This window comes from Balaenoptera acutorostrata, chromosome 9 (assembly GCF_949987535.1).
Source record: "Balaenoptera acutorostrata chromosome 9, mBalAcu1.1, whole genome shotgun sequence".
Classification (NCBI taxonomy): Eukaryota; Metazoa; Chordata; class Mammalia; order Artiodactyla; family Balaenopteridae; genus Balaenoptera; species Balaenoptera acutorostrata.
The window spans coordinates 91,349,017-91,367,259 of NC_080072.1; the positions used below are offsets into that span (position 1 = coordinate 91,349,017).

An 18,243-nucleotide genomic window follows, 5' to 3' on the forward strand; every position below is an offset into this window, starting at 1 on the left:
GGCATGCAGGCTCTAGGGCACACGGGCTTCAGCAGTTGCGGCGCACAGGCTCACTAGTTGTGGCTCGTGGGCTCTAGAGCGCAGGCTCAGTAGTTGTGGCGCACGGGCTTAGTTGCTCCACAGCATGTGGGATCTTCCTGGACCAGGGATCGAACCCATGTCCCCTGCATTGGCAGGCGGATACTTAACCACTGTGCCACTAGGGAAGTCCTCTTTTTTCTTTTTTTGCTTCATTACACAAAGAGTTCCAGCATGATGTTAGTCGGATGGTGAGAATAGATATCCTTGCCTTGTTCCTAATCTTAGGAGAAAGGCATTTCATCCTTCAGCATTAAGCATGACGTTAGCTGTAGGCTTTTCATAGATATCCTTTATCAGCATCTGATTTTGCACCACAGCTGATCTGGCACTGCCCACTTGTTTTCAGTTAAAACACGCGAGCTGCCACCAATTCTATATCCCATTTGAACAGAGTTCACATCCTTATTGAACGTCCCTGCTGCTCCCACCTCCACTAGAGCCACAACCCAAAGGCTATAGGCAAGAACAAAGTGGATGACATTCCTGGTGGGCCTCATCTTCTAACTCCTTTTCAGCATCACAGAATTCCCAGGCTCCTATCCAACATGAAATTATCTGCATTGAAAATCAGCAGTATATATATTCCCAATGCCAGACTGCAAAGTGGAGTCCCCATAGTGTATGTGGGGTGTGTGCATTGTGTGTGTGCAGTAGGTGGGCCCAAGGAGTTAAGGAGTTCTTGATCTGGTATTAAAAGTTAGAAGTTGCAATGCATTTTCTCATAGAAACCAGGCTATAAATGGTGATTAAGTTAGTTGTGAAGAAACAGGTTCTATGGGTTGGCCCAAAAAATTTAGCCACCGTGTATAACAGTATTTCCATGGGAAAACAAATTCCAAATGCCAACTAGTTGACCTGAAAATGGATTTGGTAAAAAAAACCTATCCCTAAAATGGGAAGTGTTTGTTGTTTTTTATGCTTATCACATACACAGGGAACAACTCTACAAAACACACAGTGGGAGGCAACCTATCAAAGGAAAAGGGATACAAAAGCAACAACTATAGAACCTTCAATCTAAAACTGATAGCTGATCAAAATATGGGTACACTGATATAATAATACATGTGGAGAGTTGGGGATTGAAAGAGCAAAAGTTATGTGACTTATGCTTATATACAGCCCCAAGGCAGCACTGACAGCTGTCAGCTTTTAGTGTCTTTATAAGTGGTTGGTTATATAAGAGTAAATTAATAGGGTAAATGTGTATATATGCGTGTGTATATACATATGTAAATATAGATACATACACATATATTAAACATAAAGTGATCACATTTTATGAGTAATACATTCTCAAAGATTTTGAAATTGCTGAAGTCTCATAATTCGAATTATATTCTCAATGAAACAACATGTAAAGTAGGGAGTGGGTTCTTATAGTTTGTAAATCTATAATCCTCATATTTTTGTTGCAAAACATACTTAGAACAAACATTTGAAGTGAAACTTTTTACATTACTATGTCCACTTTTCAAATAATCAAAAATACTCCATGGCTTACAACAGACGATAATCTGAACTGATTTAGGGACACATTACAGCCGTATTAGTCCCTGATGCCACCATTTTATCCATCATCCTTGCTTGGTTACACAACAACTGTCATGAACTTAAAGGTATGTACAGTTTAGTGCCGGTTTAATATTGTTGGCATTCTGGCTAATGATTCAGAGTTCTGTCTCCTAAATTAACAGTAATACAAATCATGATAGGTTTTTGGCTTTCTTCATTGCATTCTGTCACATTTAACGTCTGTCCCAAAATAACTCGCTTTTGGATGCATTTTTCGGCATTAACACTTAATGAATGCTTGGCTGAAACTGTCATAGGCTTTAAAATGATATTAAATTATAACCACAGTTTAAAATATCAGCACTACAGTCAACAAAAATCACACAGACATCAGATGTCTGGAAACAGCACAGTTCACATGATACTGACAAAGGCTGACAGGTATTTGTTTACAATTGTAAAAGGCATGGAAGCAAATGTAAAATTTATAATTCGCACAGCCTGCCAGCTTGAAATTATGGGATTCTTGACAAAAGTTTTGGTTTTCACAGTACTTCTGATTTTACTAGAGTGAGAACTTTAATGTTGTTAACCTGTACAATTTCAAATTTGCATAATTTAAAAATTACATTAAGAATAAGTAAGGCATGGTTACTGGCTAATTTCAAGGTTGATGATGAATAAAACTCTGAACTGAGGTGTTCTTTTTTAAAACAAGACTGATACTAAGCTTTTGCACAAAAACTTAGAAATTCCTGCCATAAAACTAACTCCCAGAGAAAATTAGCTATCTGCAGACTATTGCTCCTTTCATGTAATTTGAGAGTTTTCCACCAGGAAAAAGATCGTTTCGTGTTGTGTGTAACCATACTAAGATAATTTGGAGATCTGTAATGATGCTGACAAGATAGACTGCCTAACCCCTTTCCCAAACAAAACTCCAGGGGATAGCTATGTGGAAATATTATATATTAAAAATATGAAACTATATAAAAATATAAAACCTAATTTTCTAGAGTAAACCTTGATCCACCAGAGCTGGAAATACATTATGTTAATAAGGAGTCAATAAACATGATACAAATAAATAGAGATTTATATGATCATTATCACGGTCACCCAATTTGAATAATTTCCCTCCAAACAGACACATGAAGGAAATACGTAATATTTAAGAAGAAAACAAAGTCTGAGATAATAAACTAGGTAAATTTGATCAGAGAGGTGTAACTGCCCCCTAGTGACAGAATACTATAATACACTCTGAAAACTTGAAGATCATCCAAAAAATCTACATTGATTTAAAAGTTGGATAGGAATGTTCATAAATTTATTGTTTCCAAAATTTACAATTGTCCCTTTTTACTCAGTTATCCATTCATTACTTCACTTCATATATAAATAAAACAAGGATGATTTTATCCTTCATCACAGACTCTTAGGAGAAAAATGCACAAGTAGACAAATATATAATTAACAGATTGTGATGAATGCCATGAAAAAAATGAACAGGATGCTGCGATGGAGAGTAACAGGTTCAGGGTAATGAAAGAACTATTTTGGATTGGGTGGTTGGGCAAAAGCCCCACTAAGGAAGTATTACAATGTAAGATAAACTGAGACCAGATGGATAAAAAGCAAACACATACAGGATATTCAGGGTGGAGTGAGAGGGAAGTGTCCCAGGCAGAAAAAAATGCAAAGCGTGTACAAAGTCTCCAAGCTAGAAATTCTGGGTGAGTTCAGCTCTTGATAAAAGACCAGTGTGGCCAAAGTGAGAGAAAGAACAATGAGAAATGGGGGAGAGGAAGAAAGGCAGATGGGGCCAGTTAATGCAAAACCTTTTAGGCTAGGGTAAGGAATGTGGATTTTATCCTAAATGAAAAGTTATTCATGGATTTAAATCAAGGAACCTGTCTGATGTGCATTATGATGAATCACCCTAGCTGCTGGGCTCAAGAGCAGAAGCAGAGTAGTGCAGTTCCTGGAACACAGTAACTAGCCAGCCCCAAGTAGTGACTGCAGGGATGGTGAACACAGGACACATTGGAGACATACATGGAGCACATCTGACAGGAGCTGCTGATGGACTGAAGGTAGAGGATAGAGAAGAAGAAAGAATAAAAGACGCTCTCCAGTTTCAGGCTGGAGCACCTGAGTGATGCTTGCTACTGGCAGAAAAGATTCTCAGAAAGATAAGCTTCAGTGGTGGGGGGGAAAGAATCAAAATCTGTTTAAATATGTTGACTTGTTTAAATGCCTGTGCAATTTCCAACAAAGATATAAAGTAGGAAGTTGAATCTATAAGTCCAGGGCCCAGAGGAATGGTGTGAGCTAACAATGTAAACTTAAGAGTCTATGAGCATCTGCACACCAGTCAGAATGGCCATCATCAAAAATACTACAAACAATAAATGCTGGAGAGGGTGTAGAGAAAGGGAACCCTCTTGCACTGTTGGTGGGAATGTAAACTGATACAGCCACTATGGAGAAGAGTATGGACATTCCTTAGAAAACTAAAAATAGAACTACCATACGACCCAGCAATCCCACTACTGGGCATATACCCAGAGAAAACCATAATTCAAAAAGACACATGCACCCCAATGTTCACTGCAGCACTACTTACAATAGCCAGGTCATGGAAGCAACCTAAATGCCCATCAAGAGACGAATGGATAAAGGAGATGTGTTACATATATACAATGGAATATTACTCAGCCATAAAAAGGAACGAAATTGGGTCATTTGTAGAGACGTGGATGAATCTAGAGACTGTCATACAGAGTGAAGTCAGAAAGAGAAAAACAAATATTGTATATTAACGCATATATGTGGAACCTAGAAAAATGGTACAGATGAACCGGTTTGCAGGGCAGAAATTGAGACACAGATGTAGAGAACAAACGTATGGACACCAAGGCGGGGAAGCAGCGGGGGGTGGGTGTGGTGGTGTGATGAATTGGGAGATTGGGATTGACATATATACACTAATATGTATAAAATGGATAACTAATAAGAACCTGCTGTATAAAAAGATAAATAAAATAAAATTCAAAAATTCAAAAATAAAAATCTCACCCCCAAAATAAAAAAAATACTATAGGAAGTTCTGATTTTTTTAATGTACTTTTTAAATTTGTTATAATGAACAATGAGCCTGTAGTAATAACTATGTTAACAAAAATAGCTAACATCTATTTAGCCTTGCTTAGATAAACTCATCGGATCTTTACAGCAACCTTACGAGGTGGATACTAACATAATTCCCATTTTACCCTTAAGGAGACAAGGTATGAAGGGGTTAGAGACCTAACCCAAGGTCACAAAGCTGGCAAAGTGACAGAGCTGGGGAACAAATCCAGGCAGGAAGACTCCATTCTTAATCATTCTAACCAATGGCTTCCAAAAAGAATGTTTTAAATTTTGAGTTCCATTTTACATCACAACCTAGTATACATATACTTTGTAAAATAGCTAAACAAGCAGTTCATGGAATAATACAAAAGATGGTCTGTTTTTACAGGTTCTTTTTAATTACTTTAAATTCTAGTTGAAAGCTATTGATTATATGACCCACAAATGGTTGCAACCTGCAGTTTGAAAAACAGTGTACTACAATATATACCTTTTAAAAATTAAAGAAAAATACTTTTTAAAAATTTTAAAGATACTTTCAAGTATTAAGGTCAAAATACTTACACTTTTATTTCAAAGAAATGGAAAGCAACTCATGAAAATTATCTACTATAAATAAAGTAATGTAAAATACTTTATGTAGCTACTGAATGTAGCTTCATGTAAAACAGAAGTTAAAAGCCTTTCAAATAAATGTTTAAAATTAATTTTCTTTTTTTTTTTTTTTGCACATTTGAAGAGCCTTTCCTAACGGCTGAAAATAAACAATACCTCATTTGAAAAACAGGCAAACAGTTTGAGCAAACAATTTATAAAACAAACTTTACTAAGTAATTCCATCCCCAGGAATTTAATGCAAGAAAATTATAGAACATAAACATAGAAAGGTATTTCTGGGGATGTTCACCTTAAGGTTATTTACAATAGTTGAAAATTGGAAGCCACCTAAATGTCCAAAGAAAGAGATGGATTAAATACACCATGGCACTTAAAGTCTACCCTCTGCCTCCCTCCTATCAACACGTAATCACTGATATTTGTTTTTAAGACTCCTTTCAGAGATTTTTTTTTCTTTTTTAAACACAGCCATATAGTATCACCTTGTAGGACTATATATATCAGTCCTCTATTGATGGGCATTTGCTTATTTCAAATCTTTCGTTGTTACAAACATCTTTGCAGTAAACAGCTTAGTATACATGTCCTTTCCTAAAGCTGAGATGGAATCTGTGAAGAAATTTATAGAAAGAGATTTACCGGTTCACAGCCTCCACATTAGCCTTCCCAGAGCACAAGAGATCAGCTTTCTCAAGGGCAGAAACAAAGTTCACTCTTTCTTTTATATACCCTCACACAGAGTGGTAACAGGGTCCACACACACAGATGTGCAAAGGCCCAAGAATATCTCCACATACTTTCCTTAAGCTCTCTGAACTTTTATAACAGCTGATTTAACATCTTTGCCTAGTAAGTCTAATGCCTGGGCCTCCTTGGGGACAGTCTCTATTGACTGCTTTTTTTTTTCTGAGTATGGACCATACTTTCCTGTTTCTTTGGGTGTCTTGCATTTTTTTGCTGCCAAATGGACATTCTAAGTAATATAATATGGTAACTCTGGAAGTCAGATCACCACTGTCTCCCCGGGGTTTGTTGTTGTGGCTGGCTTTTTGGTTTTTGTTGTTGTTGCTATTTGTTTCTCTAGTGACTTTCCCAGACTAACTCTGAGGTCTGTATTCCCTGTAGCATGTGACCACCAATGTCTCCACTCAGTGAGCTTAGTGGTCAGCTAGATGACTGGATGCAGGTTTCCCTTCAGTGCTCTGAACCAATACGGCTTCTACCCTTTGCTGAGGAGTTCGGTGCGTGATTTGGCGCACCTTCAGCGTTCAAGCAGTCTACATGTCTGTCTTGGCCTTCACCTGCATGGGACCTCAAAGTCAGCCAGAGATGAGAGACTGGGGCCCTGTCGGGTCTTTCCTGGGCACAAACACAGTCCTGCATTTGTGCGTGGTCTTCTAGATCCCTGAAGCATTTCAAAGCCCACTACAGACATCTCGTTCCCCAGATCTACTTTTAGATTTTTGGCCGGGCTCTTGTTTGCTCCAAGTGGCATCACAGCCTCAGGCAGCACAGTGTTCAACAACTGCAGGTAATTATTTTAGATGGAAGTCCTAGGGACAGAGCCTCCCCACAGAGCAATCTCTGAGGCAGGTCAAGTAACAACGCCCTGGAACAGAGTTTTTCTGAGAAGCTGCAAGACAAGTGACAACGTTCTGGAGATGGGACCTTCTGAGGAACTCAAACCAGTTTGCCCCTCCAGTGGCCACAAGGCTGCTGGTTTTTAAGGCTACTGTTGAACTGGGGAGAGGAGAAGGCGAACAGGGCAAGTTAAAATGTCACAAATCCTACTGTTCTTACCAACGTAGCCACTATGCTAAGCACTTCACTTCCAATATCCTATTTAATCTTTAACAACCCTATGAGGTTAGAACTATTACAATCCCATTTTACAGAAGAGGAAACTGAGGCATACAGACGTAAAGTACCTTGCTCCAGGTCTCATGGCTAGTAAGTGACAATGTTGGTTTATGAACCACAATTTGTCTGATTCCAGAGTCTGTTCTCAATTACTGTGCAATGTAATACTTTTCATTTGTGAGAGAATAATTCAGAGAAACCAAGCTTAGTCAAAAGTGTTGCTGAATATGAACTCATGAGGGAGATCAATAAAATATAAATTTCATAGAATATATATATAAATTATCAATGGGTTCTTTTCCATAAATTAGTTGTTCTTAACCATGGTATGGATCTGAACCAGGTGGAGCTTTTTAAAAGGATACCTGCACAACTTCCCTCTCACCTGCACAACTTCCCTCTCTCCCTTACCATCAAGGATGTAACATTTTTAAAAGTTCTGCAGAATTCTGAAACTCAGTCCTAGCCAAGAACCACTGCATTAGAGTAAAAAATTCCTCAAAACTAGAACTATATCAACTATTTCATCACCTAATTTCTGTAACAAGTGTTCACAAAGGAAAGATGCTTCTTAGAGAAAAAGGCATAAAGGAAAAAGCAGAGGTTTAGGAGTTAGAGAGACTTAGGTTTGAATCTTAGCCTTCTCACTTTCTACCTGTATGACCCAGGGAACATTAATTTCTCTGAACTTTAGTTTCTTCATCTATAAAACGGAAGTTAAAAAAAAATCTACCTCTTAGAGTTGTTACAATAATAGATAACACATCCTGGGATGTAGTATGCACTCAAATGGTATTTGTTACAGTTATCCCTGAAACTGACATTAGATTCAGAAATTCAGCAAATATCACTGAGTGCCAACTCTGGTTACCTGAGTGATAACAGTCTTCCAAAAGCACAAACTCTAATAAAGGAAAGGGATATTCCCTCTAAAAAGGAAAACTGAGATGAATATTAACATAGAGAAGTATATTTAATATATCATGGGAGAATGGAGGAGGAGAAATAATTCTGATATGAAAAGTGTTCTTAAAAGTGCAATGTGGGGGCTTCCCTGGTGGCGCAGTGGTTGAGAATCTGCCTGCCGATGCAGGGGACACGGGTTCGAGCCCTGGTCTGGGAAGATCCCACATGCTGCAGAGCAACTGGGCCCGTGAGCCACAATTACTGAGCCTGCGTGTCTGGAGCCTGTGCTCCACAACAACAGAGGCCACGACAGTGAGAGGCCCGCGCACCGCGATGAAGAGTGGTCCCTGCTTGCCGCAACTAGAGAAAGCCCTTGCACAGAAACGAAGACCCAACACAGCCAAAAATAAATAAAATAAATAAATAATAATAATAAAATTAAAAAAAAAAAAAAGTGCAATGTGAACAGTGCCTTGAAAGAAGAATAGTCAGATATGCTCCTTGGACCTGACTGCAGACCAATGGTTCTCAAACTTTAACATGCAACCAAATCACATGGAGGGCTTGTTAAAACACACATTTCTGGGCCACACCCCAGACTTTCTGAATCAGTAGGTCTGGAGTGGGGCCTGAGAATGTGCATTTCCCAAGTGACACTGATGGAATCCTCTTAAAGAACCACTGTTCTAGACAGAGAGAATGCTCGAGCAAAACTGACAAGTGATATACAGGGTATCCCTGAGCTCTAAGATGGCAGCTTCCAGGACATGGGCTTTGTGTGAGTGGTTAAGGAATATGGTCAAAAGCCTAGAAATGAAAACTTTCTAAACAAAACACTTCCTTCTCTAGTAAGACGTAGATTAATTACCCTTTCTAGGAAGGTGAGCTGGCGTTCAAGACTATGTATGGTGATGAATGCTAACTAGACTTACTGTTCAGGTGATCACTTCACAGTGTATACAAATATCAAACCATCATGTTGTATACCTGAAACTAACATGTCAATTATATCTCAATAAAAATAAAATAAAATAAGAAAGTCGTAAGTAAAATAAAACTCACTTAAAATAAAAAGAATGCACAAGCTCAATGTAATTAAGAAAACACCAGTCTGGGAATTCCCTGGAGGTCCAGTGGTTAGGACTTGATGCTTTCACTGCCAAGGGCCCAGGTTCAATCCCCAGTTGAGAACTAAGATCCCATAAGCCACATGGTGCAGACATACGTAAATAAATAAATAAAATAATTTTTAAAAAATTAAATAAAAAAAAAAGAGAGAAAGAAAACACCAGTCAAACCCAAATTGAGGAACATTTTACAAAATACTTACCAGTACTTTTCAAAAGTATCAAGGTCATGAAAAACAAGACTGAGGAAATGTCAGACTGAAGGAGACTAAGGAGATATGATAACTAAATGCGATGTGGGATCCTGGGTTGAATCCCAAAACAGAGACATTAGTGGAAAAGCTAGCAAAATTCTATAAATCTGTAGAGTTTTTTAGTTATTGAACCAATGTTAATTTCTGCGTTTTGATTATTGTATTATGGTTATATAAATTGTTATCAGTAGGGGAAGCTGAGTGAAGATTATACAGAAACTCTCTGTACTATTTTTGCAACTTTTCTATAAGTCTAAGATTATGTCAAAATAAAGTTTAAAAAAAAAAAAGACTAACTTAAAATGATTTAACTACCCCCGTGATATGACATTTATTATCTCAACCTGGTATCTTCCAATTCCACTTCCTACTCCCAGCTTTGCATTGCACACATAATCAATAACATAATGAAGCAACAGACTTTGGGGCATATAGCTAATTAAATGTTCAAAGAAGAGAAACACGGTGTCACTCTTATTCTTTATAGGTGAGAATATAACACTAACACATCCTGAATTTTAATATTTCACTTAGCATACTCTAGTTAAAATTCTTCGAAAAAACAAAGCTGAAACCTATTCAATAGTTTCACTTATAAATTTTAAAGAATGTTCCATACTCACCAAAACCATCAATATCTAGATTATTTTCAACCACAACATCTAGTAGAGTGTCACCAACTTTTCCTTTGCTTGTTAATGTTTCACCATCACGGTTTATAAAGTGGACTGTTATTTTATCTTCTGAGCTGGAAAAGGAAGCAGTCCTTTATTATTTTTAGTAATTTCAAAAGATACTTTAAAATAATTGTTTTAAGAACCTGTAACGTCAAAAAAATAGGTTGTGTGTGTGTGTGTGTGTCTGTGCAGATATCCTCCTTTACAGTATTTTCTTTTCTTTCCCAAGTTTATTTGGGAAGGAGACACCACAAATCAGAGGCATATCTATCTACCCATCTACCAGGAGGGAAGCTCTGCCACCTTAAAGGAAATAGCAAGTACGTCACTATCAAGGCCACCTGTAGTATGTGTCTCCCCAGTGGTCACTGTCAGGTCACAGTTACATGAAATGCTTAGCAATCATGATCACTCGTGAAGTTTGCTTTGCTCTCACATAGCTCTCTGAAAAACAATGTCTCCATGAATGTGCCCCTAAAAGACTAGGTGACGGTAGTGGAGAGCTTTAAAAACAAATCATTCTGCTATTGATAAGGCAATTGTTATGCAAGTGTCTGATAAGTACGGTCACTGAGAGCCAGCAGTTTGGTAGTTTTCTGAGTATTTGAACATCTCATTTTGGTCCATATAGTGTACTCGAAAAACAAAGGGATTAGAAAAAAGGTATTCTTTGTTTGAATATGTGGGAAAATAAATATAATACCTCCTTACATGTTTCATTACTATAGGATATCTATCAGCTAGTTATCAGTTAGCTAACTAACTTAAATTTCTTACCCTTCTCACAAACATCAGTCCAAACTTTGGGAAAAGAAATCATATTATCAACTAGATACTTATCCTCCACTACTGGTCATTTAAATTTGTACCTCACAATTGAAAAGATGTACTTCAGCTTAAAAGAATTAGTTGTAATTTTCACTACTGCCAATAGATGGTAATAGTCCATCAAAGAAAACGTTGTTTAGTGTGAGTAAAACCTAGGATTACATAATTTCAGAGCTATAAATATCTTGCAAATTACGAAGTCCATCATCTCATTTCCCAAACAAGGCAGCTGAGGCCTTATCAGATAATGTCATCCTTGATAACTCAATGCTGAAAAAAGAGGATCCTAGTAATTAAAAATTTTGATCAGAAGTGTGTGTGTGTGTGTGAGAGAGAGAGAGAAAGAGATAGAGAATGTCCCTTAAATGGGCATATGCTCTCCTACTTCTTTTCATAGCAAAAAATGCTTTAAAGCAAGTATTCCCAAACATTCGTGATTTTCAACTAGGCAACTGCTATTTTTTCGAAGAAGAATGACTAGGAATGAAGATACTCTGGAGGCAGGGAGACCACACTGGAGGTTATTGAAAGGGCATACACAAAGCAAAGATGTAGGAGACACTGATTTAAGAGATATTCAGGAGGCAGAATTAAAAGGTTTTGGAGAGGGAAGAAATAATGTTGAAATTTCTAGCTCGGGCAATGAGGGAGTACAGTTTAACTTAAGGTTAACTTAGGAGGAGAAGGAGCTTTGGGGAAGATTGCAAATGAGTTCAACTTTAGACCTGTTTGATTTAATAATAAACAGATGCAGATGTCCAGAAGCCTGATGGAAATATGGGTCTGAGCCCTACAGGAAGTCTAGAGATTTGACATCCAAAAATGCCTGGTAGCCTAAGGTACAAGAAGTCCAGCAGAAAGAATTCCATCATTTATACACACTACTGAAGGCCGGAGGTTTGGGCACTGCTGCTCTTCTGCAGCACTCTAGAGCTGAGCTGCAGCCAAGGAATTGCAACTCTGACGTCAGACTCCTCTTCTGTAAAATCCGGGTAACATTTATCTCATAGTTTTGACAACATATGCAAAATTCCTAACATACTGTAGAGCTCAACAAACACTGATTGATAACTTTTATTTAAAGCCCCGGTCCTTTTGTTAAGGAGCCTGAACTGCTGCTACACATTAAAAAAGGTGTACAGCCCCAGAAAAAAACTGTAGAGTAAGAGTAATAATAGGTTTATCAAAGAACAGGAGAGGAAGCAGAAATGAGAGAGAAAAAGTAATTTTGCAACCGAGAAAGTATGGAATGTAAGATGTAAGAGTCAGAACATGTAGATTCTAGCCCTGGTTCTGACATACGTGTACTCATTGGGTGACCATGGGTAAAATGGCAATTAACAGTGACTTCACCAAGCTGCTGAGAGAATTAAAGGAGAGAAAGTTTGTGGAAACATTTTGTTCCTTAAAGCATTATACACATGTACTTTATCCAGGTAACTTTATCCATTCACTATTAACAAGTGGTATTTGTGGGTTTTGTACAGTTTTCTTCCCCAATTCTAAGAACTAGCAAAAAGCTTCTAGCTGTTCCCAAAAAGGATAAGATTTCATGCACTGGGAAATAATTAGGATCCTTCTAAATCCTCTATCATCATCAATGAATCAGCCAGCACCACAAACAACTATTTTCTTCACTTGTTACCCTTTATGCACCGCCATTTATTCTGCTCAACCACAGCAGATATTTTGACAAAGCTGTCCAGGGGCTGCTGTGGTAAAGCCCTTAACAGACTTCTAATAGGGAGAGGAGTTATGGCTGCTGATGCCCACCCTTTCACTATGTGGGGTAGCCTGGGGTAGTTGGTCCAAGAAAAGGGCCCCGTCTAGGGCTCCCCACTTCCATAGCCACCTTAACTCTTCCAAATGACCCTATGGGCTAAAGAATTATCAACTCTAATGGTGCTCAAAAAACAAACAGAAACTATGTGAGTTCTAGTCGTAGTTTTGCATGCTACTTAATATAAATTTTTATTCTCGTTTATCTACCTCACCTATCTCAGAGGATTTTCTTAAGAGTCAAGGGAAATAATACACGTAAAAGCCCTTTGCAACCTAAATCACTACAAAATATCAAGTACTATATCAGCGTATTTTGGAGTAAAAGGAGTTTTTCGACTCTCAATTACTGAAAGCTTATCTAAATGTTAAACTTCAAAGTCAGAACTACAGCTTCTAGACTGTTCTGTCCAAACTTTGTGCAATAACAGAGATGTTCTATAGCTGTGATGTCCCAGACAGTAGCTACTAGCCACGTGTGGTTATCCAGTACTTGAAATGTGGCCAGTGGGACTGGGAAAATGATTCTTTAATTTTATTTAACTTTAATTATCTTAAACTTAAATGACTACATGTGGTTAGTAGTGACCATATTGGATAGCATAAGTCTTAGATAATAAGAGTCAGAAAACCTAGTTGTAGCTCCAAAGTCTGTGATAGGAAGCACAGGCCACCAATGGAAACCGTGCCAATGAGGGGGAAAGCAGGTTTATAAGGGAATAAGATGTGCTTCCCTTTAAGACAACCTGATGTACCAATTCAAACAGTAACTTTGGGGGAGATAATTCCCATTTACAAAAGCAATCATGTTCCTTTAAATACTCGTTACACAAATATGTTCAACATATGTCCCAATTTATACACAAATTTTCAAGAAAGCATACAGTGCAGAAAACAAGGCATCCTGGCAGAGGAAGGTCAAAGACAGGAAAGTGTAACGGAAACAGGGACAAGTAACCCCTGCTTGCCTTCCCCATTATCTCCCTCGCAGTTCACACAACAAAAATGTATTGAGCACCCACTATATTATGGGATTACAGGGGAAAAGATGAGTAACAACTCCACCCTATTCTCAGGAACCTCATGAAGAAGAAACTAGAGAGGAATACACATCCAACCCTTTCTCCCTGCAGCTCCTTCTTGCTGCTACACAACAGCAGGGAGTCAAAGACCTGCATTATATAAGGCGCCAACACAGTGCTATACTCTGAAATTATGAGGAAATTTTATCTCTACTGTATGTAAGGGGATTCTGTCTTTGAGAAACGAATCTGCCCAATAATATAAGACTGCAACATATTTTGGGCAAATTTTCTCTCACCTCTTTCGACACTTAATACAAAACACAACGCTGTGAGCCTAGGAGGCAGCTGATGCTCACAGGTGGGATCTACTGAGTCCTCGCTACGGGCCAGACACAAGACTCCCTGCATTACCTGTATGCTCTCGTTTGTTCTTCAAATAATCCTGTGAGGCCGACACGACTGTTATCCTCTAACAGTTTGTCTAACTGTTAGACAAACTGGACAATAAGTGTCAAAGCCCAGTTTAAAATCCTGCCTTGCCAGTCCAACGCAGGGGCTTTTACCCCGACAGCAACCAGAAAAGAGCACACAGGGAAGCTCGGGGACGGAGCGGGTGTATCCTAAATGGACACGGACTTGGAGACAGAACGTCCTGACCTAGCAGGAGGAAGGCACGATAAGAAACTGCAGGCCAGGACATGAACGGGGCGCATCTTACGAAGGTCACCGCGGTTTCGGTCATAGCAAAGGTTAGATCCTCGCCAAACCGCACGGAGAACCAGCGGCAGCAAAGTGCCCGGCTTTCCTGAGGGTACAGGAGGCACTGGGACAAGGAGATCGGGGGTCCCGGGCCCCCATTCCCCGCCAGGCGTCAGTGGATCTGAAAGGCAACTTGTTAGCGGTAAGGAAAGGAGGCCGCGACCACACCGAGCGACCAGCCGGGGACACGGAGAAGGCGGAGCAAGAGGCGGGCGGGGCCGGGCGTGTGGCCCGCACGCCGTCGCCGGGAGAAGCCGACGGAACCGGAAAGCGGGCGGACGGAGCGCGGCCGTTCGGCCAGGGACCCAACGCCCACGCGCCCCCCGCGCCTCACCTGCTCTGCGCGCGCGCCGACACGCTCAGCGTACGCGTCGCCGCCTCTGCGCCGCCGCCCAGACCCGGCCTGGCGCTCCCGCCCTGCCCCCGGCTCCCCCGGAGGCCGCCGGCTCCCGCGCGGGGTCCGGCGAGGAGCAGCCACCGGCCGGCTGTGTCGCCAAGGGCGGCGGAGGCGACACGCAGGAGACGAGCGGCCATAGCCGGTCGAATAACTACGGGAGGCGACGCAGGCCGCAAGGCAGCGGCCACGAGAGGGAGGCTCCAAGACTGGGGGCGGGCTGACGCTGCGCCTGCCTGACGCCCGGGGTCCCGGCGAGGGCCTGCTCAGTGCACCGCCAAGGCCCCGCGCGCCTTCCGGGTGGCCTATAAGTCCCGAGCGCCGCTAGCGCGGCCCCACCTCCCGGGCGTGGTTATAGAGGCGGGGCTACGCGCCTGTGTTGTTCTACTTACTGACCAGGTTTTGTATTGATCTTGCTGCTTTGTTAGCTTCTGGAGTTGCCAAGCAGGACCAATAAATTTTACAAGATAGCTGAACGTCTGACGGAAAGATACAGTAAAACAATCCCCAGTTAACTAAACCACTTTCTTTTGTCCTGCGCTTCCCTCCTCCTCCTGCCCGTTAAGAAAAAAAATGGGAGAGTGTCATCTTGGAGTTCAAAAACTACGATAAAAGGGAATTCTAGCCATTGTCAACAAGGACAGTGGGAAATTTCAGAAAGCCAATAGACAGACACCCAGGAGAATAACTATGACTATAAAGTTATAAATGACCCCGGTAATGAATAAACGAGGATACCGAAGAAGGCAGATAATGATCCTAGGCTTTGAATGGCAAATAGATGCTCGTTGAGCACCTGAAATCCATGAGCCTGAACAGGAAACTTCGGTGAACTGAGATTTTTTAAAAGAATTTTACAAAACCAGGAAGATGAATTTTAAAATACACTTTATCACGGTTAATACGTTGTGGTGGGAAAAGCATGGGCTTTGAGGTCAGAAATAACGATGTTCAAATCCAAGGTCTACCACTTTTGAGCTCTGAGACCTTGGATAAATTATTCTTTTAGAGGGTCAGAATTTCCATAACAGTTTTACATGGATAAGATGTTCCATCCTTCAGGGCCATCCTGAGGGTTAGAAAAACTGACAGGCATGTTGGGATAGTGCGTCACAAAGAGCCATAACTCTTCCTGGGCCTTCCTGCCTAAGGCTACTCTTCAAAGGCTAAAGTCAGATGGATATTGCAAATATGCTAAACACAATAGAAGATACTTTAAAGAATATTCAGAACAAGAAAGTACAGGCCTGAGTAAAGTCCCTCGAGACAATGTATGGTGAGTACTGAACCTGAGGGCAGAGAGTCAGCAGTCATTCGGCTCCTAAATTGCCTCAGTCTTCTGGTAAAGAGAAAGACGTTTGAGTTGAACCGGTCACAACAAACCCTGCAAGTAATCTGGAAGAGGAGGTTGTAAAAGAACAGTTAATCTTTTTTTTATAAGATCAAATCTCCAAAGTCAGATGAATGACTTGTAGGAGGAGAACTGGAAAACAAAACAAAAAACAAACAAAAAAACCCCGCTGCAGATAATCCCTCTCCTCTCAGCCCTCCTAGTGTAAATCCAGCTTCAGCTCCGTTAGGGCACTTACAGCTCTCTGCTTTGTGGGGTAGTTGCTTGTATACATAGTTCATCTTAGTAGGCCCCGCACTGCCAGGGACAAGGCCTTGAGCATATCAAGGTTTCAATAAGTATTTGTGAATAAATGAATACTGCCACGTAATTTCCATTAGTAATCATCAGAATTCATGAATCATGTGCCTGAAAATTAAAGATGAATAAAAAAAGGTTTTCCAGATTTTCAAAGGCCAGTAAGGGTAGATTCCAAAAATTACAGATATCAAGATTCGGCAGTATTCCAGAGGGAATTTATAAACATATGGTTTGTGAACACAGATAAAAAAGTGATACGGAATTACGGAGGACACGCTTTTGCTTGCGTATTTCTCTGTCTTCTAAAACTCCCACCCTTCCATCTTTCACTCCTGTCAAAATCCATCTGTATTCTGAAACTCAACTAAAATTCCATCTTTCCCATGAAGTCATGCTTACTCATCACAAAAGATCATCCCTCCCTCTGCTGAATGCCTAAGACCTTTGTTTATTCTTATAAAATTTATGGTACCCATTGTTTCAAATAGGATAATGTTCATGAAAGTGCTTTGTAAACTGTAAAGTGTTATAAAATTTAGGTTCAATGTTTATAGAGCACCTACTCTGAACTTCGCAGTACCATGTGCCCCATCACAAATACTTTGTGTAGCTCCTTTAGACTGAAGATCCCAAGAGTAGGAAGGCTGTCTTATTCATCTTCATATCCCCAGCAGCTGGCATAGTGCCTGGCACAAAGCAGCCATTTAATAGTATCTTTGTTAAGAACTGTGTTAGGAACTTTCACAATTTTTTAAAATTAAACTATATTTGATTTACAAAATTGTGATTGTTTCAGGTATACAGAAAAGTGATTCAGTTATATATTTTTTTTCAGATTATTTTCCATTATATGTTATTAGAAGATATTGAATATAGTTCCTTTTGCTACACAGTAAATCCTTTTTGCTTATCTATTTTATGTATAGTAGTTTGTATCTGTTAATCCCATACTCCTAATTTATCCCTCCCACCCTCCCTTTCCCCTTTGGTAACCATAAGTTTGTTTTCTATGTCTGTGAGTCTCTTTCTGTTTTGTATATAGATTCATTGGTATTACTTTTTAAATTCCACATATAAGTGATATCATGTAATACTTGTCTTTCTCTTTCTGACTTACTTCACTAAGTATAATAATCTCTAGGTCCATCCATGTTGCCACAGATGGCAATATTGCATTCTGTTTTATGGCTGAGTAATATTCTCTTGTATATATGATAACCAGATCTTCTTAAACCAGTTTGTCTGTTGATGGGCACTTCGGTTGTTACTGTGTCTTGGCTATTGTAAATAGTGCTGCTATGAACATTGGGGTACGTGTATATTTTTGAATTCGAGTTTTCATCTTTTCTGGATATATACTCAGGAGCAGATTGCTGGGTCATATGGTAGCTCTATTTTTAGTTTTTTAAGGAATATCCATACTGTTTTCCATAGTGGCTGCACCAATTTACATTCCCACCAACAGTGTAGGAGGGTTCCCTTTTCTCCACACCCTCTCCAGCATTTATTGTTTGTAGATTTTTTGATGATGGCCATTCTGACTGGTGTGAGATGATATCTCATTGTAGTTTTGATTTGCATTTCTCTAATGATTAATGATGTTGAGCATTCTTTCATGTGTTTGTTGGCAA

General features: G+C 39.8%; 1 protein-coding gene across 2 annotated transcripts in view; it reads right to left on the reverse strand.

The window, feature by feature from the left end:
• Positions 1-15,285, reverse strand: part of FDX1 (ferredoxin 1) — a 29,507-nt gene extending 14,222 nt beyond the window's left edge. The window contains exons 1-2 of one of the 2 annotated variants that reach the window (XM_007173000.2): positions 14,902-15,281; positions 10,123-10,247 (exon numbers count right to left, since the gene is read on the reverse strand). In XM_007173000.2, coding sequence (XP_007173062.2) covers positions 10,123-10,247; positions 14,902-15,101 — 325 coding nt within the window. In that variant the 5' untranslated portion in view covers positions 15,102-15,281. Of the gene's footprint in view, positions 1-10,122; positions 10,248-14,901 lie in introns of both variants that reach the window. The other variant, XM_057553531.1, reaches the window with a different exon arrangement.
• Between the last annotated feature and the right edge of the window lie 2,958 nt (positions 15,286-18,243).